The sequence below is a fragment of the Mobula hypostoma genome, chromosome 20 (assembly GCF_963921235.1).
Source record: "Mobula hypostoma chromosome 20, sMobHyp1.1, whole genome shotgun sequence".
Taxonomy (NCBI): Eukaryota; Metazoa; Chordata; class Chondrichthyes; order Myliobatiformes; family Myliobatidae; genus Mobula; species Mobula hypostoma.
In genome coordinates, this window is record NC_086116.1 from 6,324,396 (window position 1) to 6,347,391 (window position 22,996).

Below are 22,996 nucleotides of genomic sequence, written 5' to 3' on the forward strand. Positions count from 1 at the left end.
AAAGAATGCAACTTCCCTTCCTTCACGTGCTGAGTTTTAAAGAGATGCTGAGGGTTACATCGACACCCCTTCTGCAAATGTCACAGCGATCTCTTGGCAGTTGGTCAGTCTGAGCCTGACGGCCTCCCTGGCTTATCCTTCTGTTTCCCAGATCCTGCTGCGTCTCAGTAAGCTGTGTGTACAGAGTGCGCGGAGGAGCCGCAGTCAGCAGCAACGCCTCCTGAAGAACATGGGAGCTCACACCGCCGTGCTGGACCTCCTTCAGATCCCGTACGAGAAGGTAACATTGGAGCTTTGAGTCTACAGCCACCGGGCGCCCACAATTTCAACGTCACAGGTAGGGGTTTTCCTCAGGAAGAAAAATGATACAAATCAGTGTTAAATTCATTTTGCAGACAGATGCCAAGATGAACGAAATCATGAATCTGGCCCATGGATTTGTGCAGAATTTCTGTGCAGGAAATCCACAGAACCAGGCCCTCCTCCATAAACACCTCAACTTGTTCCTCACTCCTGGTGTAAGTATTCCATCAGATGTCATCTTTGTCAGCTAGAAGTGATAGGACCTACTGAAAGGTGCAATGAAAACTTTCACGTTGTCTTCTATCACAATACTTCCCATTCCCATTCTGATATGCTAGTCCATGGCCTTCTCTACTGCCACAATGAGGCCACTCTCAGGGTGGAGGAACAACACCTCACATTCTATCTGGGTAGCCTCCAACCTGATGCCATGAACATTGACTTCTCTGTCTTCAGGTAATTTCTCTCCATTCCCCCTTCCTTCTCTTTCCATTTCCCATTCTGGCTCCCTGCTTACCCCATCTCCTCACCTGCCCATCATCTCCCTCTGGTGCCCCTCCTCCTTCCTTTTCTCCCATGGTCCACTCTCCTCTCCTATTAGATTCCTTCTTATTCCACCTCTTCCAGTTTCTCACTTTATCCACCCCTCTCCTTCACGTACCCACCTTCCTTCCCACCTGGTTTCACCTGTCACCTGCCAGCTTGTGCCCCCTGACCTTCTCAATATGGCTTGTGCCCCCCTGACTTTCTCAAAATGGAATATAAGGTGTTGTTCCTCCAACCTAAGTGTGGCCTCATCACGACAGTGGAGGAGGCCATGGATGGATATCCCTTCTTCCCAGTCTTGATGAAAGGTCTTGACCCAAAGCACCGACTGTTTTTTTCTCTCCATAGATGCCACCTGAGCGGTTGAGTTCCTCCAGCATTTTGTGCTGGTTGCTCTGGATTGTTGAACCACCTGTGTTTACAATTCCTGCAAAGACTGGTTAACCCTTGGTTTGTTTGCTGGCCTGTCCTCTGCTGTATCCTTGTGACTGATTGCCTATCTCTCATGGTAACCATCATCATGTCCTGCAATTCAGAGAAGTGCATTGTATTCCATAATCTGCACAAAATTAAGCAACTTTATACTAGAGACTTCAGTGCTTCACTAGCGAGTATCTTCCTGCTGGTAAACGGAGGGGAAACTCAAAACAGAACTGTAGATGCTGGAAGTCTGAAGTGGAAACAGAAATGGCTGAACAATCTGGGCTGGCCTACAGACCCCAGATGTTAACTGTTTCCCAAGCTGCTGAGTGTTTCCAGCATTTTCTGTTCTTCTTGCTGAACTGAGTTGTTGTCTACACTGTCAGGATGGGCTACAGAACCTCGCCTGAAGAAATGCAGAGGTGCCCTGGTCAATAATGTGTCTCAGTTAACTCTGATTTATTAAAGTAGACACCTGGCACAGATGTCATGTGTTCGTGGAATCATGCTGAGCCACGAAACTTTCTGCACTGCAGTTTCTAAGTACTTTGGACATGAAGCTTCTTGAGGTGTTGCAAACTTTAAAGCTTATTAAAACCACAGAACAGAGTAAAGGAACGGGCCCCTTCAGCTCATGATGTTCTGGCAAACTAATAAAACTAGTAACTAAACACCTAACTAAACTAATCCTTCAGCACAGGTTCTTTGGCCTGCTACATCCGTGCTGATCACTGAGTAAAACGCCTTTCCCTTCTCTTGATTCCTCCGTCTCTGCTGCATCTGCTCTCAGGATGAGGCTATTCATTCCGGAATGAAGGAGATGTCCTCCTTTTTCAAAGAAAGGGCCTTCCCTTCCTCCGCCATCAACACTGCTTCTCTACCATTTCACACACGTATGCCCTCACCCCATCCTCCCACCACCCTACCAGGGATAGGTTTCCTCTTGTCCTCACCTACCACCCCACCAGCCTCCGCGTCCAGCACATAATTAGCCAAAACTTCTGCCATCTCCAACGAGATCCCACCACCAAGCACATCTTTCCCTCCCCCCCCACTTTGTGCTTTCCGTAGGGATCGATCCCTACACGACTCCCTTGTCCATTCATCCCTTCCCACTGATCTCCCTCCTGGCACTTATCCTTGCAAGCGGAACAAGTGCGACACCTCCTCCCTCACTATCATTCAGGGACCTAAACAGTCCTTGCAGGTGAGGTGAGTCCATTTGGGTCACATACTGTGTTCGGTGCTCCCACTGTGGCCTCCTGTATATCGGTGAGACCTGACATAGATCAGGAGACCGCTTCGCTGAGCACCTACGCTCTGTCTGCTGGAAAAAGCAGGATCTCTCAATGGTCACCCACTTTAATACCACTTCCCATTCCCATTCCAACATGTCCATCCATGGCCTCCTCCACTATTGTGGTGAGGCCACACTTAGGTTGGAGGAACAACACCTTATATTCCATTTGGGTAGCCTCCAGCCTGATGGCATGAACATCGATTTCTCAACCTTCCGGAATTGCCCCTCACCCCGCCCCCCCTTCACCATTTCCCATTCCCTTTCCCTCTCTCACCATATCCCCTTGCCCCCCCAACACCTCCCTCTGGTGCTCCTCCCCCTTTTCTCTCTTCCATGGCCTTCTGTCTGTCTTTTTCACTAATCAACTTCCCAGCTCTTTACTTCATCCGTCCCCCTCCAGGTTTCACCTATAACCTTATGTGTCTCTCTCCCCTCCCTCTACCTTTTAAATCTACTCCTCAGCTTTTTTCTCTAGTCCTGAAGAAGGGTTTCGGCCTGAGACATCGACTGTATTTTTTTCTGTAGATGCTGCCTGGCTTACTGAGTTCCTCCAGCACTTTGTGTGTGTGTTGCTATAGTATTTCTGCTTTCCATCCTTTCATATCGTGTCAATTTTATGGCTCATTTAAATGTTTCCTAATGTTGGCCAAGTCTCTGCCTCCAGCAACCCTTCACATTACAAATACTTTGTGTCTGGAGAAAAGGATTCCTCAGTTCCCTTATAAATCTCTTACTCTCCATGACAAACCTGTACCCTCCGGTTTTACATAGCATGATAGGAGGAACATTTTCTTACTGTCTACTTTTCTGTGTCCTTTATGATTTGTGTACATCCCACAGGATCCACTTTGTCCAAGAAAGACAAACCCCGCCTCTCTGGTCTCCCCTGAGCACGAGGGGATAGCCTGAAAAATTTTCCCAGGGCAGAAATGGCTAACACAGGAAGACATAATTGTAAGGTTATTGGTGGAAAGTATAGTGGGGGATGTCAGAGGTATGTGTTTTTTATGCAGAGACTGGAATGTTCTGCCAGGGCTGGTAATAGAGGCAATACATAAGTTTTATTAAAGAAACTCTTAGATAGGCACATGAATGATTGAAATATGGAGAGTTATGTAGGAGAAACACACACAAAATGCTGGAGGAACTCAGCAGGCCAGGCAGCATCTAGTAAACAGTCAACGTTTCGGGTTGAGACCCTTCATCAGGACTTGAAAGGTCTCGGCCTGAATCATTGACTGTTTACCCTTTTCCATAGATGCTGCCTGGCCTGCTGAGTTCCTCCAGCATTTTGTGTGTGTTGCCTTGGGTTTCCAGCATCTGCAGATTTTCTCATCTCAGTTATGTAGGAGGGAACGATTAGATTGATCTTTGGGTAGGTTAAACTAGCGACACAATGTATTAGGCCAAAGGGCCGGTATTGTGCTGTAATATTCCACGTTCTGTGTATAACTGAAGTGCTCCATTCTGGTGAATCTCCTCTACACCCTCCGCACAGTAATAGAAACATAGAAACATAGAAAATAGGTGCAGGAGTAGGCCATTCGGCCCTTCGAGCCTGCACCGCCATTTATTATGATCATGGCTGATCATCCAACTCAGAACCCAGCCTTCCCTCCATACCCCCTGACCCCTGTAGCCACAAGGGCCATATCTAACTTCCTTTTAAACATAGCTAATGAACTGGCCTCAACAGTTTGCTGTGGCAGAGAATTCCACAGATTCACCACTCTCTGTGTGAAGAAGTTTTTCCTAACCTCGGTCCTAAAAGGCTTCCCCTCTATCCTCAAACTGTGACCCCTCGTTCTAGACCTCCCCAACATCGGGAACAATCTTCCTGCATCTAGCCTGTCCAATCCCTTTAGGATCTTATACGTTTCAATCAGATCCCCCCTCAATCTTCTAAATTCCAACGAGTACAAGCCCAGTTCATCCAGTCTTTCTTCATATGAAAGACCTGCCATCCCAGGAATCAATCTGGTGAACCTTCTTTGTACTCCCTCTATGGCAAAGATGTCTTTCCTCAGATTAGGGGACCAAAAGGTGTGAGCCAAACGGTACACAGTATTCCATCTGTGACCTCACCAGTGTCTTCCAAAAGCTGTACCATCCCTATGCTCTGAGATTAGAATGTAGAGCAGTGCTCACAGGAACAGACCCTTGGGCCCACAATCTCCCTGCCAACTACAATGTCCATGCCAACCATGACGCCAAATGAAACTGATCCTTTCCTGCCTGTTCCTGATCCATATCCCGACATTCCCTGCATACTCGTGGTCTATCTAAAAGCCTCTCAAATGCCACCATTCTGTGTGCTTCCCCCGACTACCCCTGCAAGTCCGATCTGGGCACCTACTACTCGTGTAAAGAACTTGCCTTGCACAAGTAAGACTTGGTGAAGAACAGCCTGCATCCCACATGCCTTACCCATTTTAATCAGCTTGTACTGCCACCTCCAGGCATCTATTGGACATTACATCAAGGTCTCAGTATTCCCAGACTTGCCATAAGACACAACAGACTGCTGTAAAATGGGCTTGCAATTCCTGCCACTGTCTGTAAGGAGTTTGTATCTTCCTCCCACATTCCAAAGACCTATGGTTAGGGGTAGTGAATTGTGGCCTTGTTTTGTCAGTACTGGAATCATGGCAATACTTGCAGGCTGCCCAGTACAATCTTTGCTGTTTTGATCTGATGCAAAGTGATGCATTTCACTGTATGTTTCAATGTACACGTGAGAAAGGAAGCTAATCTTTACAAAGCTAATCTCTGTTCTTTGGGCCCTACCATTCACTGAGTATGTATTGGCCTTATTCTTCCTCCCAAAATGAATCGGACCTATCAGGATTACGTTCCATCGGCCATTGCCCTGTCCAGCTAGCCAAGCATCAACCTGAGGGAGTAACACACACAAAATGCAGGAGGAGCTCGACAGGTCGGGCAGCATCTATGGAGGGAAATGAATAGTCGATGCTTCGGGTCGAGACACTTCATCAAGATGAGGAAGACCTGCTGCTGATTTCTTCCAAGACTTTCTGAGTGTGTTGCTCAAGATTTCCAGCATATGCAGTCTCTCTTTTGTCACAGACACTGAACGTTGTTCCTACCTTTTGTGTTGGCAGCTCCTGGAAGCAGAAACAATGCGGCACATTTTTCTGAACAACTACCACCTGTGCAACGAGATCAATGAGAGGGTCATCCAGCACTTTGTACACTGCATCGAGACACACGGCCGGCATGTGCTGTACCTGAAGTTCCTGCAGACCATCGTAAAAGCCGATGGGAAATACGTGAAGAAGTGCCAGGATATGGTGATGACCGAGGTAACGGCACAACTGGTAAAACGCACTGGAAACGGTGTGACAGTGTGGGCCGAGGTAACGGCACAACTGGTGAAACGCCCTGGAAACGGTGTGACAGTGTGGGCCGAGGTAACGGCACAACTGGTGAAACGCCCTGGAAACGGTGTGACAGTGTGGGCCGAGGTAACGGCACAACTGGTGAAACGCCCTGGAAACGGTGTGACACTGTGGGCCGAGGTAACGGCACAACTGGTAAAACGCACTGGAAACGGTGTGACAGTGTGGGCCGAGGTAACGGCACAACTGGTAAAACGCACTGGAAACGGTGTGACAGTGTGGGCCGAGGTAACGGCACAACTGGTGAAACGCACTGGAGACGGTGTGACACTGTGGGCCGAGGTAACGGCACAACTGGTGAAACGCACTGGAGACGGTGTGACACTGTGGGCCGAGGTAACGGCACAACTGGTAAAACGCACTGGAAACGGTGTGACACTGTGGGCCGAGGTAACGGCACAACTGGTGAAACGCACTGGAGACGGTGTGACACTGTGGGCCGAGGTAACGGCACAACTGGTGAAACGCACTGGAAACGGTGTGACACTGTGGGCCGAGGTAACGGCACAACTGGTAAAACGCCCTGGAAACGGTGTGACAGTGTGGGCCGAGGTAACGGCAGAACTGGTGAAACGCACTGGAGACGGTGTGACAGTGTGGGCCGAGGTAACGGCACAACTGGTAAAACGCACTGGAAACGGTGTGACACTGTGGGCCGAGGTAACGGCACAACTGGTAAAACGCCCTGGAAACGGTGTGACAGTGTGGGCCGAGGTAACGGCAGAACTGGTGAAACGCACTGGAGACGGTGTGACAGTGTGGGCCGAGGTAACGGCACAACTGGTGAAACGCCCTGGAAACAGTGTGACACTGTGGGCCGAGGTAACGGCACAACTGGTGAAACGCTCTGGAAACGGTGTGACACTGTGGGCCGAGGTAACGGCACAACTGGTGAAACGCACTGGAGACGGTGTGACAGTGTGGGCCGAGGTAACGGCACAACTGGTGAAACGCACTGGAGACGGTGTGACACTGTGGGCCGAGGTAACGGCACAACTGGTAAAACGCTCTGGAAACGGTGTGACACTGTGGGCAGAGGTAACGGCACAACTGGTGAAACGCCCTGGAAACGGTGTGTCAGTGTGGGCTGAGGTAACGGCACAACTGGTGAAACGCATTGGAAACGGTGTGACAGTGTGGGCCGAGGTAACGGCACAACTGGTGAAACGCCCTGGAAACGGTGTGACAGTGTGGGCCGAGGTAACGGCACAACTGGTGAAACGCACTGGAAACGGTGTGACAGTGTGGGCCGAGGTAACGGCACCACTGGTGAAACGCCCTGGAAACGGTGTGACAGTGTGGGCTGAGGTAACGGCACAACTGGTGAAACGCATTGGAAACGGTGTGACAGTGTGGGCCGAGGTAACAGCACAACTGGTGAAACGCCCTGGAAACGGTGTGACAGTGTGGGCCGAGGTAACGGCACAACTGGTAAAATGCCCTGGAAACAGTGTGACAGTGTGGGCCGAGGTAACGGCACAACTGGTGAAACGCTTTGGAAACGGTGTGACACTGTGGGCCGAGGTAACGGCACAACTGGTGAAACGCACTGGAAACGGTGTGACAGTGTGGGCCGAGGTAACGGCACAACTGGTGAAACACTCTGGAAACGGTGTGACAGTGTGGGCCGAGGTAACGGCACAACTGGTGAAACGCTCTGGAGACACTGTGACAGTGTGGGCCGAGGTAACGGCACAACTGGTGAAACGCTCTGGAAACGGTGTGACAGTGTGGGCCGAGGTAACGGCACAACTGGTGAAACGCCCTGGAAACGGTGTGACAGTGTGGGCCGAGGTAACGGCACAACTGGTGAAACGCCCTGGAAACGGTGTGACAGTGTGGGCCGAGGTAACGGCACAACTGGTGAAACGCACTGGAGACGGTGTGACAGTGTGGGCCGAGGTAACGGCACAACTGGTGAAACGCACTGGAGACGGTGTGACACTGTGGGCCGAGGTAACGGCACAACTGGTGAAACGCACTGGAGACGGTGTGACACTGTGGGCCGAGGTAACGGCACAACTGGTGAAACGCACTGGAGACGGTGTGACAGTGTGGGCCGAGGTAACGGCACAACTGGTGAAACGCACTGGAGACGGTGTGACACTGTGGGCCGAGGTAACGGCACAACTGGTGAAACGCACTGGAGACGGTGTGACACTGTGGGCCGAGGTAACGGCACAACTGGTGAAACGCACTGGAGACGGTGTGACACTGTGGGCCGAGGTAACGGCACAACTGGTGAAACGCACTGGAGACGGTGTGACAGTGTGGGCCGAGGTAACGGCACAACTGGTGAAACGCACTGGAGACGGTGTGACAGTGTGGGCCGAGGTAACGGCACAACTGGTGAAACGCACTGGAGACGGTGTGACAGTGTGGGCCGAGGTAACGGCACAACTGGTGAAACGCACTGGAGACGGTGTGACAGTGTGGGCCGAGGTAACGGCACAACTGGTGAAACGCACTGGAGACGGTGTGACACTGTGGGCCGAGGTAACGGCACAACTGGTGAAACGCCCTGGAGACGGTGTGACACTGTGGGCCGAGGTAACGGCACAACTGGTGAAACGCCCTGGAAACGGTGTGACAGTGTGGGCCGAGGTAACGGCACAACTGGTGAAACGCCCTGGAAACGGTGTGACAGTGTGGGCCGAGGTAACGGCACAACTGGTGAAACGCCCTGGAAACGGTGTGACAGTGTGGGCCGAGGTAACGGCACAACTGGTGAAACGCACTGGAAACGGTGTGACACTGTGGGCCGAGGTAACGGCACAACTGGTAAAACGCACTGGAGACACTGTGACAGTGTGGGCCGAGGTAACGGCACAACTGGTAAAACGCCCTGGAGACACTGTGACAGTGTGGGCCGAGGTAATGGCACAACTGGGAACAGTGTGACAGTGTGAGCTGCGTGCAGTGAAATAGACCCCAAACTGTAGTTGGTTTCATTTCCAAGTGCTGGAAATCTTTGGAGCAAATGTTAACTGGTTACGTTTCTGTTCAGACCCTGTCACCTCAATGGGTGCAGGAGCTGCCCTGTCCAATATTCGCACCTGACAAAGACTACCATAATGATTAAAAATAAGATCAACTGCTCGCTCACCTAGTTACAGTTCGTGGCGTATCTCGCATGCAAAAATCCCAACCTTTGAAGTACTTCACATGAATTATTCTGAATGTATTCTCAGAATAAATCATGCTTCATGAACACAGCATTTGTCCTGTGTAGAATTATGCAGTTTTAGGTCATGTATTGGGATCAATTATTTACAGTATTGATTATTTGATTCCCTAATCACCAGACATTAGTGATGGTTGCATCTCAGTAGGAGGGGCTTGTACTCGGAACAGCACCACACTTTTCCTTTTAACAGTCCACTAATGTCGCCTCCTGTTGGTGGAATGTGACATTTTGCACCTTACTCACTTACCCCCACAGGGGCAAAGGTCACAGACAGCAGCTCACCAGAGCCCTCTGTCCTGGACCAGTCTTTCAAGTTGTCCCCATCATCGAAGGTCCTTCCCCTCCCAAAGATGAGGTCTTTGGAACTTCTGTTGGTATTTCTGTGGCTTTGGGTTTTTACGGGATGGGGCTGCTGGCCACATGCCTAACCCTCCCCTTTCGTAGCTGGGGTTGGGACTGTCCATGGTGGAGTTGACACTTTGCATCACAAGCAGTAATTCTTGGTATTTTCCTGGTGCAATTCTCAGCTGGCCAATGGAGGAGAAGACGTGCTGGTCTTCTACAACGACAGGGCTTCCTTTCCTCTCCTGTTGCAAATGATGTCATCGGAACAGGAGCGTTGCGATGAAAATGGAGCGCTGAATTACCACGTTACTCTGGTTGAGCTACTGGCTACTTGCACGGAGGGGAAGAATGTGTACACTGAGATCAAGTGCAACTCCCTGCTGCCTCTGGATGACATCGTGAGAGTGGTGACCCATGATGACTGCATACCTGAGGTACACACAAGCTCTGTCCTTCCTCGTTCAGGCAACCTGGGCTGGGGTGGAATTCATGGGTCTTGGGAGAAGGAGAAGTTGCCAGTGACTTTTGAATAACAGCAAGGAATGCGTGGGTCAGAGGACACAGCAGAATGGATTTACTATAGCAACACTCACAAAAAATGCTGGTGAACGCAGCAGGCCAGGCAGCATCTATAGGAAGAGGTACAGTCGATGTTTCGGGCCGGGACCCTTCGTCAGGACTAACTGAAAGAAGAGCTAGTAAGAGATTTGAAAGTGGGAGGGGGAGGGGGAGATCCAAATGATAAGAGAAGACAGGAGGGGGAGGGAAAGAGCTAAGAGCTGGAAAGTTGATTGGCAAAAGGGATATGAGGCTGGAGAAGGGAGAGGATCGTGGGACGGGAGGCCTAGGGAGAAAGAAAGGGGGAGGGGCGGGAAAGCCCAGAGGATGGGCACGGAGTTATAGTGAGAGGGACAGAGGGAGAAAAAAAGGGGAAAAAAATAATAATAATAAATAAATAAGAGATGGGATACGAAGGGGAAGTGAGGCATTAACGTAAGTTAGAGAAGTCAATGTTCATGCCATCAGGTTGGAAGCTGCCAGTCTTTCAAGTTGTCCCCATCATCAAAGGTCCTTCCCCTCCCAGAGATGAGGTCTTTGGAACTTCTGTAGCCCTGGGTTTTACGGGTTCTGTAGCTTCTGTGGATTTTCAGGCTACCCCTCCAACCTGATGGCATGGATATTGACTTCTCTAACTTACATTAAAGCCCCACCTCCCCTTTGTACCCCATCCCTTATTTATTTATTTTTCTTTTTTTTTCCCCCTTTCCCCTTTTTCTCTTTCTTTTTTCTCCCTCTGTCCCTCTCACTATAACTCCTTGCCCATCCTCTGGGCTTTTCCCTCCCCCTCCCCCTTTCTTTCTCCCTAGACTTCCCATCCCATGATCCTCTCCCTTCTCCAGCCTCGTATCCCTTTCGCCAATCAACTTTCCAGCTCTTAGCTCCACCCCTCCCCCCTCCTGTCTTCTCCTATCATTTCGGATCACTCCCTCTCCCTCCCACTTTCAAATCTCTTACTAGCTCTTCTTTCAGCTAGTCCTGACGAAGGGTCTCGGCCGGAAACGTCGACTGTACCTCCTCCTATAGATGCTGCCTGGCCTGCTGCGTTCACCAGCACTTTTTGTGTGTGTTGCTTGAATTTCCAGCATCTGCAGATTTCCTCCTGTTTGGATTTACCATCAATAGCTTCAGAACAAAAACAGAGCTCAGAAATAAAGGGTATTACAGGGGAAGACAGACTCACACAAGGATTAAAGGTGGGATTGCTCCTGCTCACAATGATTTAGTTGCCGGCTCCAAAAACACAGGTTCTAAGTTTTCTGGTATCCGAAGTCAAAGCCAAGTTTATTGTCAAATACACAAGTACATGTATGCACCAGCAGCTCGGGCACAGAGAAGCAGATCAACAGCATTCACAAGAAAAATAGAAACAAAAAATAGACACACGTCTTACAAGGGAGAATGCAACAAGAACAATTTCGTGCAAAGTGATCAAACTTTTGGTAAACTTCAGTGATTGGAGTTTTGCCAGTCGGTTCAAGTTAGATGAGATGAGCATAGTCAGTATTAAGTGCTGACTGTTTCTATCATTGTGTGCAGTTCTGGTTACAGGGCAGATATCAATAAGGTTGAGTGAGTACAATACAGTTTACTGGGACTTAAGGACCTGGGTTATAGGGAAATGTTGAATAGGTTACGGTTTTCATTCCCTGGAGCGTAGGAGAACGAGGGGAGAGGTATACAACATTATGAGCGATATTAGGTAGTGTAAAAGCAAGCAGGCTTTCTCTACTGAGGCTGAGTAATGCTAGAACTAGAGGTCACAGGTTAAGCGTGAAAGGTGAAATATTTAAGGGGAACATGAGGGTAGTGGGAGTGTGGAACAAGCTGCCAGTGGAAGTGGTGGATATGGGTTCAATTTCAACATTTAATAGAGATTTGGATGAGCATATGGATGGAGGAGAATGGAGGGTTATGGACTAGGTCTGAGTTGACAGGACTAGGCAGAACAATAGCTATCAGGGACTAGTTGGGCTGAAGGGCTTGTTTCTGCTCTGTAGTGCTCTATGACTCAGGAAGACATTAATAAGCTTGGGAATGATAAGGAGTAACATAGACAGGCGTGAGGCATCGCAGTTTGACAGGCAGAATAGAGAGGTCACAATTATTTGAGCGGAGAGAGGTTGGAGAAGAGCAAAGTGCAGAGGATTCTGAGTGTTCTTGAGCAACAGTCACACAACGTTAACAGGCAGGTACAGCAAGGCACACAGCACGTTAGCCCTTTATTGCAAGAGGGCTGGAGTTTCGAGATAGAATAGAGAGGTATTGTTACTATTAGAGATGGCATAGAGGCTGCACCCAGACCACGGTATTTGTCCCCTTATTTAAGAAAGGACATACTGGCATTGGACCCAGTCTGGAAAGATTCAAAATCACATTTATGATTGAGGCAGAAGGCATGAAATTACTATAAATTACTAAATAAATAGTGCAAAGAAAAGGAATAATGAGATAGTGTTTATGGACCATTAATGGCAGAGGGGAAGGAGCTGTTTCTGCATCATTGAGCGTAGGTCTTCAGGCTCTTTCACCCTCCTCCCTGATGGCAATAACAAGAAGAGGGCATGTCCCAAAAGGCATGGAGCCTTAATGATGGATGCTGCCTTCTTGAGGCACACCTATTGATGTCCTTAACGGTGGGAAGGGCTGTGCCTGTGATGGAGCTGAGATAGATTTGCTACAACCCTCTGCGGCCTCTTGTGACCCTATGCATTGCAGCCTCCATACCAGGTGATGATGCAACCAGAAAGAACGTTCCCCACCACGCACCTATAGAAACTTGCAAGAGTCATTGGTGGCACACCTAATCTCCTCCATGACTTCATGACCACATCAATGTACTGAGTCCACGACAGAGCCTCCAAGATGTTGACACCCAGGGACCTCAGGCTGCTCAGCCTTTCCACTGCTGATCTCTCAATGAGGACTGGTGTGTGTTCTCACAACTTCCCCTTCCTGAAGTCCACAATCAATTCCTTGGTCTTGCTGACATTGAGTACGAGGTGCTATTGCAATACCGCTCAACCAGCTGAGGTATCTCACTCCTGTACACCTCCCCATTGCTATCTGAGATTCTACAAACAACAGTGGTGTAATTAGCAAATTTGATCAGGACACAGCTGATAAGTGGCGACTCTTTGCATGCAGCACCAATAGAATCATTTAGGGCCACTACAGCTGAAATTCAGTCACAGCCTTCAGTAAGCAACATTACTTTAAGCTGTTTAAAAAAAAATCAAGGGATACTCAAATCTAACAATATCGGTGGATCTCGGACTGCAGACTTGGGTCGTGAATGCAGTTAAGAAAATGGAAGTACAGAAGGCATGCCAGTCTGCAGGTACAATTGAAATGTAGAGGCCTTAGGCCCCCACTCCTTACTATCCTGCTGGCAAATGTACTCTCTCTGGAAAATAAAACTGAAGACCTCAGGGCAAGATTACAGTACCAGAGGGACATAAGAGACTGCTGTGTACTTTGCTTCATGGAAACGTGGCTCATACCTGCCATTTCAGACACAGCACTTCAGCCCGATATCTTCGCCATTCTCTGCAAAGATTGGACAGCTCAGCCTTTTAACGTTAAAGGAGATGGAGTATGCTTTATGATTAATTCAACGTACTAAACAGAATTGGCAGTTCTGTCTCAGTCCAGCTCACGCAACCTGGAATATCTGGCGGATGAATGTTGTCCTTTTTATCCGGCACAGGAGATTTAAGCCATCATCCTGGTAGCAGTGTAATTCCACCTCAGGCCAATGTCAGGCAGGACTGGAGGAGCTGAGCACCACGATCAGCAGACATGAAACTATGTACCCAGATGCCTTCTCTATTATTGCTGGGGATTTCAACCAGGCCAGCCTGAAGAAGTCTCTGAACAAACCCCACCAGCATATCACCTGTGGAACCAGAGGAAACATCAAACTTGACCACTGTTATACCACCATCAAGAATGCTTACCGTGCTATCCCACAGCCATACTTTGGAAAGTGTGATCACCTGGCTGTACTTCTACTCCTGGTGTACAGACAGAGACTAAAGACCGCAGCACCAGTTGTGAGGACCAAGGAGGTGTATTCAAGGGAGGCAGAGTAGTGTTTACAGGAGTGCTTTGAGTCGGTGGACTGGATGATGTGCAGGAATTCATCTTTGAATCTGAATGAATACACCAAAGTTGTCACTGACTTCACCAAGACCTGTGTGGATGAGTGTGTGCCTTCGAGAACATACCGGACAGACACAAACCTCAGGACATAGATGAACCAGGAGATTCGTAGCTTGCTGTGGCATTCAAGATCGGCAATCCAGAACTATACAAGAAGTCCAAGTCCAACGTATGGAAGGCTATCTTAAGGGCGAAAATCAATTCCAATTGAAGTCAGAAATGGTATTGGATGCACATCAGGTCAGACAGGGTTTGCAGGCCATTATTTCCAACAAGATGAGATGAGCTCAATGCCTTTTATACATGATTTGAAAAGAAGAATAAAACTACACCTGGGTGAATCCCTGCCGCATCTGATGACCCTGTGATCTCTGTCTTGGAGGCCGACAGCAGAACATCTTTCAGGAGGGTGAACTCTCACAAGGCATCAGGGCTCGATGGTGTACCTGGTAGGACTCTGAAAAGCCGTGCCAACCAACTGGGAGGATTGTTCAAGGATATCTGCAATCTCTCGCTACTGCAGTAGCAGGTTCCTATATGCTTCAAAAGTGTGACAATCGTACAGCGCCCAAGAAGAGCAGTGTGAGCTACCTCAGTGGCTATTGCCCGTTTGCACTCACATCTGCTGTGATGAAGTGCTTTGAGAAGATGGTCATGGCCACAATCAACTGCTGCCTAAGCAAGAACCCCGACCCACAGCAATTTGCCAATTGCCACAATAGGTCCACAGTGTATTCAATCTCACTGGCTCTCCACGCGGCCTTGGATCACATAGACCATAGTAATACCTATGTCAGGCTGCTTTTTATTGTCTACAGCTCAATGTTCAACACAATCATACCCTCAGTTCTAGTCAACAAGCTCCAAATCCTGGTACTCTGTAACTCCTTCTACAATTGGATCCTTGACTTCCTCACGGGGAGACCATAGTCGGTGCAGATTGGAAATAACTTCTTCTCCTCAGTGCCAATCAACAGTGGCACACCTCAAGGGTGCACGCTTAGACCACTGTTCCACTCCCTCTGAACCCACGATTGTCTGTGGCTAGGCACAGCTCAAATGCCATCATTCAATTTGCCGACAACAGAACTATTTTCGGCAGAATTTCAGATAGTGATGAGGAGGTGTACAGGAGTGAGATAGATCAGCTGGTTAAGTGGTGTTGTGAAAACAACCTTGCACTCAACGTCAGTAAGACCAAGGAATTAACTGTGGACTTCAGGAAGTGGAAGTCTTCTGATCTTCAATGGCATTGAAGGTTAAGTCCTGGAATAAGACCGGGAATAAGCCCTATCACCAACAGCTAAAGAAATTATAGATATATTTTTAGACCTCAGAAGAATGGAGGGGAATGACCTTACTAGAATTGTACTAGAGGCAGGAGGTTTTCATATTTCAGAAGTGCAAACAACCTGATTCTTCATCTCCTGAGAGGCCACCTAGCAGATTTTCTGGTGATGGAATGTGAAAACCAGCTCCCACATGCTTGATATGACAGTACAGGTATGTTTAAGGATAGTTTGTTCAAATAGGTGAAGAGGAAGGGTTCGAAGATGACACTGATACATATAGCAGGACAAGTACAGATCCACAATTCCTTGAAAGTGGCTTCACAGAGAGCTTTTGACACATTGGCCTTCATAAATCAAAGTATTGAGTCTCGGAGCTGGGATGTTATGTTGAAGTTGAAAAGACATTGGTGAGGACTAATTGGTGCAGGTCTGGTCACCTACCTCTAGGCAAGATATCAATAAGACTGAAAGAGTGTAGAGAAAATTTAACAGGACATTGCTGGGACTTGACAGCCCAAGTTATAGAGAAAGGTTCAATAGGCTTTTCCTTTATTCCCTGAAGTGTAGGAAAATGTGGGGAGATTTTATGGAGGTATACAGTCTTATGCGGGGTATGGATAAGCAGGCTTTCCCCACTGAAGTCGGGTGAGACTAGAACTAAACGTCATAAGCTAAGGGCGAAAGGCGAAATTTTGAAGAGGAACCTGAGGGGGGGATTTCTTTCATCACAGGGTGGTGAGAGTGTGGAACGAGCCACCAGCAGACGTGGTGGATGTGGGTTCAAATTCAACTTTTAAGAGAAGTTTTGATGTACAGGTATGGGAGGGGTATGGAAGGCTACAGTCCAGGTGCCGGTCAATGGGAACAGGCAGGGTAATAATTCAGTATGGACTAGATGGGCCAAAGGGCCTGTTTCGGTGCTGTAGTGCTCTATGACTCTATGACTCTAGAGAGAGAAGAGAGAAAGAGTATAAATGCAGGAGTGGATTGTTTCTTTACTGAATATCCTGTGTAAACTTTACAAAGTAATTCAATGTTTCAAACGCTCATAATGGAATATGTGAAGCAAGCCCATTGCTTCAGTATTTTATATTCCCCCGAGACCTCTGATTTCAGTGTTGAGGTGTCATAGAGTGTCCAGAAAAATTCATACAAGGATAACTTGACAATCCAATAGTTTGTCTCTCAGTTTTCACTTGATCTGATGGTTTTATGGAGCCATAGCTGAGAGATAAACTATTGGAATAACTTGATTAGAAGGGAAAGACAGCCTGATGGAAGGCCCAAAGAAATCTTAAACATTCTGAAGTTGTTTAATCAGGTTGAAGTGGCAAAGGTATTTCTACTTGGGATGCCACTGAGGAGAGTCATCAGAATCAGCCCGGACTGGAATGCCTGTGCAGGAAGGCGAAGGTGGGCAAATTTGGGTTGCTTTCTCTGGAGCACAGCAGTCTGAGGAGAGACATGAGGGAGGTTTATAAAATTGTGTGAGGCATGGATAGACAGCCGGTGTCTTTTCCCAGGACTGAATTTCTAAGACTAGAGAGCATGAGTTTAAGATGTGACAGGGTAAGTTCAAAGGAGATATGCAAGGCTAGATTTTATTTACACAGAGAGTAGTGGATGCCTGGAATGTGCTGCCTGGGCTGGTGATGGAGGCAGATACAACAGATGTGTTTAAGAGGCTCCTACATAGGCACATGAATATGCCAGCGAATGGAGGGATATGGACAACATGCGGGCAAAAAGGATTAGTTTTCATTAGCTTAATTGATTATGCACAACATCGTGGGCTGTTCTTTTCTATGTTCTATGTTCTATATCCTGCAGTCGTTATATATCTCGAGGGAATTTAGGCAAGTCTCCTTTGCCCAAAGAGTGGTGACAATGTGAAACTTGCACCTACAGGCAGAGGTCGAGACAGATGGAAGTCACTTAAGTGGTCGCCAGGCAACGATGAGGGAGCAGAGTTAGGTGAGGTAGGGTAGAGGACATTACGTGCACCACAAAGACATGCGTTGGTTGGTTAGAACAGCTCATTTCTGAGCCCTTCTACCCAACTTGTCCATGCCAACCAAGGTGCCTATTTGAACTGGTCCCATTTGTCTACTCTTGACCTATATCTCTCTCAACCCTTCATATCCATCTACCTGAATAAATGCCTTTGCGATTGTAAGTGCCTCAGGTAACTCACTCCACATGCCCACTACTGTCTATGTGGAAAAAGTCGCCCCTCAAGTCTCTGTTAAATTTTATTCCTCTCACTTAAACTTTACTGTCTAGTTTTAATTCCCCAACCATGGGGAAAAGTCCGAGAGCAGTCTCCTTACCTTTTATCCTCAGAGTTTAAAAACCTCTATAAGTTGATGCTACCTTTCTTTCAGCCAAACCACTGATTTTGACCACTAGAATCTCTTCTTATTTAGACACACACACACACACACACACACACACACACACAAAATGCTGGAGGAACTCAGCAGATCTAGCAACATCTAAGGAGAGGAAAAATAGTCAATGTTTTGGGCTGAGATCCTTCATCAGGACTGGAAAGGAAGGGGGCAGAAGCCAGAATAAGAAGGTGAGGCGAGGGTCAGGAGTACAAGCTGGCAACTGATAAGTGAAACCCCTCTCTGAACTTCCTGAAGATCCTTTCCTTTGTAGCCATGAGATACAGCATAAAAACAGTCCCTTCAGCCCAATGTGTCTGGTCTGACCAACAAGCACCCATTTGTGCTGCTCCCACTCTAACCCAAGGTCAAAACCGACTTTATTGTCATATGGAAAAGTACATGTACATTCGCAAATACTGTATAATGAAAACCTTGCTGGCGACGGCATGCCAGACATGTAGCAGCAGAGACACACCTTTCACAAAATAATTATACAAAATTATACAAGAAAGAACACAATTAGAACAAAATAAACCTGAGGAAAATAACGTAGTGTGCAGTCAAAGTCAAGGTTATTATCAGATGCACAAGTGCAATGAAAAACTTAGCTGCATCTGAATAAACAATAAATTAAATATAAATTCTACATTAATTCCTTCCGAATTCTGCCACTGACCTACATACTGGTGGCAGTTTACAACAACTACGTAACTGGTAAATAGCCGGAAGGCTCCACACAGACAGCACACAGGGTCAGGATTGAACCTGGATCACTGGAGGTGTGGGCTTTACTAGCTGTGTCACTGTATCATCCACTGTACCTGCCTATCACCCTACTCTTCAGTGGGGATTCTCTTGCTCCTGAAGATATTGTCTTGACTGAGGAGACTGGGTCTGTGGTCACTTGTGGGCATCGTTTTTCTCTGCTGCCTCTGCCACTCTTAGACCTCTTCGGAATGTCCTCATGGAGGGTCTTGGCCCAAAATATCGACTGCTTACTCCCTCCATAGATGCTGCCTGACCTGACGAGTTCCTCCAGCATTTTGTGCATGCTCTCGGCTGCCCTTGTTGGCAATAACCACAAGAAGGCCATGGAGGTGTTTTGTTGGGTTGGTGTGGCTAGCTGGGGCAGAGGGTAGACTGAGGGGAATCCTCCCAAATGAAACAACTGGTTTGTTGATCTCACCAGAATAGGCAGTGGTTAGGAAGGGTAACGGCAACATGAATGAGGGAAGATTGCGCTTTGCACTCCCCTTGAAAGTGACACCCCCCCCCCCCCCCGGTGAATATCCTGACAGACACTGGCTGAAATTCCCTTCACAGCTACGTCATTTGGAGAATGAAGATGGTCAGATGTTGCCGGGATTTGAGGGCCCAAGTTATGGGGAGAGGTCAGGCAGGCTAGGACTTTACTCCTTAGACCATGGAGGTGTATGAATCAGGAGGGGTATTGATAGGGTGCATTCACACGGTCTTTCTTCCAAGGAAAGGGGATCAAAACCAAAGGAGCAGATGTTTAAGATGAGGGGGGAAAGATTTCAAAGGAACCCGAGGGGTAACTTCTTGTCTAGGGTGATGGTGTGTATGTGAACAGGTGCCAGAGGAAGTGGCTGAGGCAGGCACAGTACCGGCATTTAAAAGACATTTGGGCAGGAAAGGTTTTGAGGGAAATGGGCCAAATGTGGGTAGAATCTTGCTCAGTGCAGAGAAGGGCCTGTTTCTGTGCTATATTGCTCTAGGATTATTTGTGGATTAAAATCTTTCCTAAAAGCACAAGCATTTTTGTTTGGGTGATTTAAACAATTCCTTGATGAGTCAGTAAATCTGTTTCTTCCAGGTGAAGACAGCATACGTTAACTTTGTGAACCATTGCTATGTGGACACAGAGGTGGAGATGAAAGAGATTTACACAAGTAACCACATTTGGAAGCTGTTTGAAAATTTTATTGTTGATATGAATCGGGTAAGTCTATGTGTCAATGATTATTTCCTCTGCCACATTTTGCAGCTCCAGTAGGGATCAAAGATTTAAAAAAACATTACTTTCAAAGTGTGGATGCCCTAAGAGAGCGGTTCGCTTGTGTGAATCCTTGTTGGCATTGCACGGGGAAGTTAGCAAGGCTTCAGCAAAGTATTACAAAACATAGTCAGCAAAGAATTATTAACTTAATCGCTCATAACCACAGTTATTGAATGCTATTTGCCAATTAAATTTATATGGCTTCCTATTTACTGTCTATGCTCAATTCCATACCGTATATCATATTTAAAACAAGGGATGTAATTTAATCATGTATCAGCTAGTGTAACATTTTATTATGCTGTAGAAGTAGTCTCCTGTTCACAAGATAAGGGGAAATTAATCTGATGATAATGAATTGTCTTGATATTTTACATCCAGTCTGATATCATTTTGATTAGCTTCTTATTGAAGAGCCTTTCTCAACCTTTTTTCCCTGGAGGAACCCTAGAAATAATTTTCAGGCCTCGGGGAACCTTTGCACAGAAGTGATTATATCTACAGCTCACGGTATGTTAGTGTGATCAGTAAGCTGAAGATATAATCATCCAACAATAATTGTCAATGCTCTTTTGAGTACAGAAATTTTTTTTTAGCTAACCTTTCTTGGAAAAAAACAGGTAATTAAGCTTAGCTTACCTTTCTTGAAATTAATCTCTTTCTTTCCCTTTCACAAATTTTAAAAACTCATAAAGGCAAATATAATGAATCTCTGTTAAATAACTAGCTTAAACCAAAATGGGATTTAGTTCTTCTAAAGGTAGGTTCAGTAGATTTAATTTAAATAAAGGTTGTAAATTGATTTTAATTAATGCTATTTACAACATGAAAATTAACTGACAATGTTGAATAGTAGTTACAAAAAACCATAAGCCAAAGCAATATGAGTAAAAATATAGCCTGAGACACAATTTTATACAAGACTTTGAAAAAGCATTTTCTTACTATGTGACATGATCAGGCTCAAATGTAGGCCTAGCACGCGAAACCTGTGCTCGTTTTTTGCTTCATAAATGCTCAATTCTGGGTCAAACTTGAGATAAGCACACTCGGATTTCACCTTCAACTGAAAGGAGACGATCTCTATCCTTGCTCTTGATGCTTGCTAAACAAGAAAAAGCTTGCTCACATATGTAAGAAGTTGAACACTGTAACAAAATGTTCATTGATTTCCTATGAATGGCAGGCTACTCTTTTTTCACAGAAATCCAGAACTTGTCTAGGCGCAGGTCAGTAAATCTCATCTTGAGTGCACAATCAGACTGCAGACTGCACAATCACAAAGTTCTTCCTCTTCTCTCAAAGTCAAGTTCTCAGGCTGAGCAGAAGATTCTGAGGAAGGGTCCCTCACCCAGCCATAAACTTGTGTTGAAAGGGAGGAAAACAACTGCTCAATTTTGTTCTGCAGTTCTCCTAGATGGTTTTCAATAAGACTCGAGAGCTTCTGTTATCCTTCCTCACTCTCAAGCCCAAGCAGCAGTGGAAACATTTCAACATTTCCTTTTCCACAATGATTTTTTTCCAAAGATTCAGTTTCCTTTTATAAAAGATTCAGTTTCCTTTTATATTGAAGAATCTTGTCACTTCAAGTCAAAACATTTTCTCCAGGACTTTGCAGAGACTTGTTCAACTGGTTCATATGACGAAAAATGTCTGCTCAGTAGGCTAGTTTCTGCAGCCATTCTTCACTTTCGAAGCACTCAGCAAAATCTGGTCTACTATTTTCTTGAAAGTACTCCTGCAATTCACCTATCAGCTCAAATACTCTATTAAGAACTCTTCCCTTGCTAAGCCACCAGATTTCTGTATGTAGCAAACTTGGATCACGAGTCCATTGACAAGTAGCTTTCATTGTAAAGACGGACTTCTTTTGCATCCGTTGTTGCACTAGTGCAGTGAAATGACTCAGAAGATTGTAATTCTTCATTATTAACCTTATCGGAATTGTCCGTAGGCCCAGGCCTAGAATCCTCCCATCTCACATCTCCTCTTCAAAAATCACCACACTGGACTGTCTTTAAAGTGAAAATTTCCCTCCAATTTTCTACTACACTAGTAAAGTTTATTTGCATCCATAAGGCAGTCAGCAGTGTGTAAAGGGAAGTTTGGGGAGGTAATTCGGGAGGGAGAGGTTGACGTCACAGCCCAAGTTGGGCGAGTCGATTCAATGCTCAGAAAATGCACTTCACCCTCCTCGTCAGCCTACCATCTCCCCCTCCATACAATACAGCACTCACCAATCATCAGCCTACTGTCCCCCCGCCCCCGTAACATAGCACTCATCAATTATCAACCTACTGTCCTCCCTTCTTGTGTAATGCAATGCTCACCAATTATCAGCCTACCATCCTCCCCTCCCATGTAATACAGCACTCATCAATCATCAGCCTACCATCCTCCCCTCTGTGTAACATAGTATTCACCAATCATCAGCCTACCATCCTCCCCTCCTGTGTAATACAATGCTCACCAATTATCAGCCTACCATCCTTCCCTCCGTGCAATACAGCGCTCACAAATTATCAGCCTACCATCCTCCCCTCTGTGCAATACAACACTCAGCATTTTCCAACGACCTTCCCTACCTCGCGTATAAACTGAGAATGGACTCAAGCAGATAAACACGCATTATTATCACTAATTTATTATCACTGCACACTGCCATCCCGGGCTGAGAGACCACGAACGAGACTGATAACAGGGCTGCTCGGTCCCTGCCCTCCACTGCGAGTGCTAGCATCGCGCCTTGTGCCAAGTTCAGAAAATGAAGTTTATTTTTTAAAGTCACAATCTCTTGCAGAATGCCAGTTGAGAAACCCTGAGGTAGCATTTTTGCCTCTTAAGTCAGCAGTTGGTGGGTTCTAGTCCATTCCGGCAACTTGACGCAAAATTCTCATCCCTCACTTGATTCTATGCTCCTGGTTCCTTTCCTATCGGGTTCCATCACCTGTAGCTTTTCGTTGCCCTCCACCTGACACGTCCCAGCTTCCATCACTATTCCCACTCTCCCGTCTTCCACGTCATTATTCCCTCTCCCCCTTCTCCTTGC

At 46.9% G+C, this 22,996-nt stretch overlaps 1 protein-coding gene across 1 annotated transcript in view; it reads left to right on the forward strand.

Moving 5' to 3' along the window:
• Window positions 1-22,996, forward strand: part of itpr2 (inositol 1,4,5-trisphosphate receptor, type 2) — a 324,764-nt gene that overhangs the window by 181,768 nt on the left and 120,000 nt on the right. The window contains exons 28-32 of the mRNA XM_063072308.1: window positions 152-280; window positions 396-518; window positions 5,692-5,892; window positions 9,703-9,954; window positions 19,765-19,890. Of these exons, the coding sequence (XP_062928378.1) occupies window positions 152-280; window positions 396-518; window positions 5,692-5,892; window positions 9,703-9,954; window positions 19,765-19,890 (831 nt within the window). The remainder of the gene's footprint in view (window positions 1-151; window positions 281-395; window positions 519-5,691; window positions 5,893-9,702; window positions 9,955-19,764; window positions 19,891-22,996) is intronic.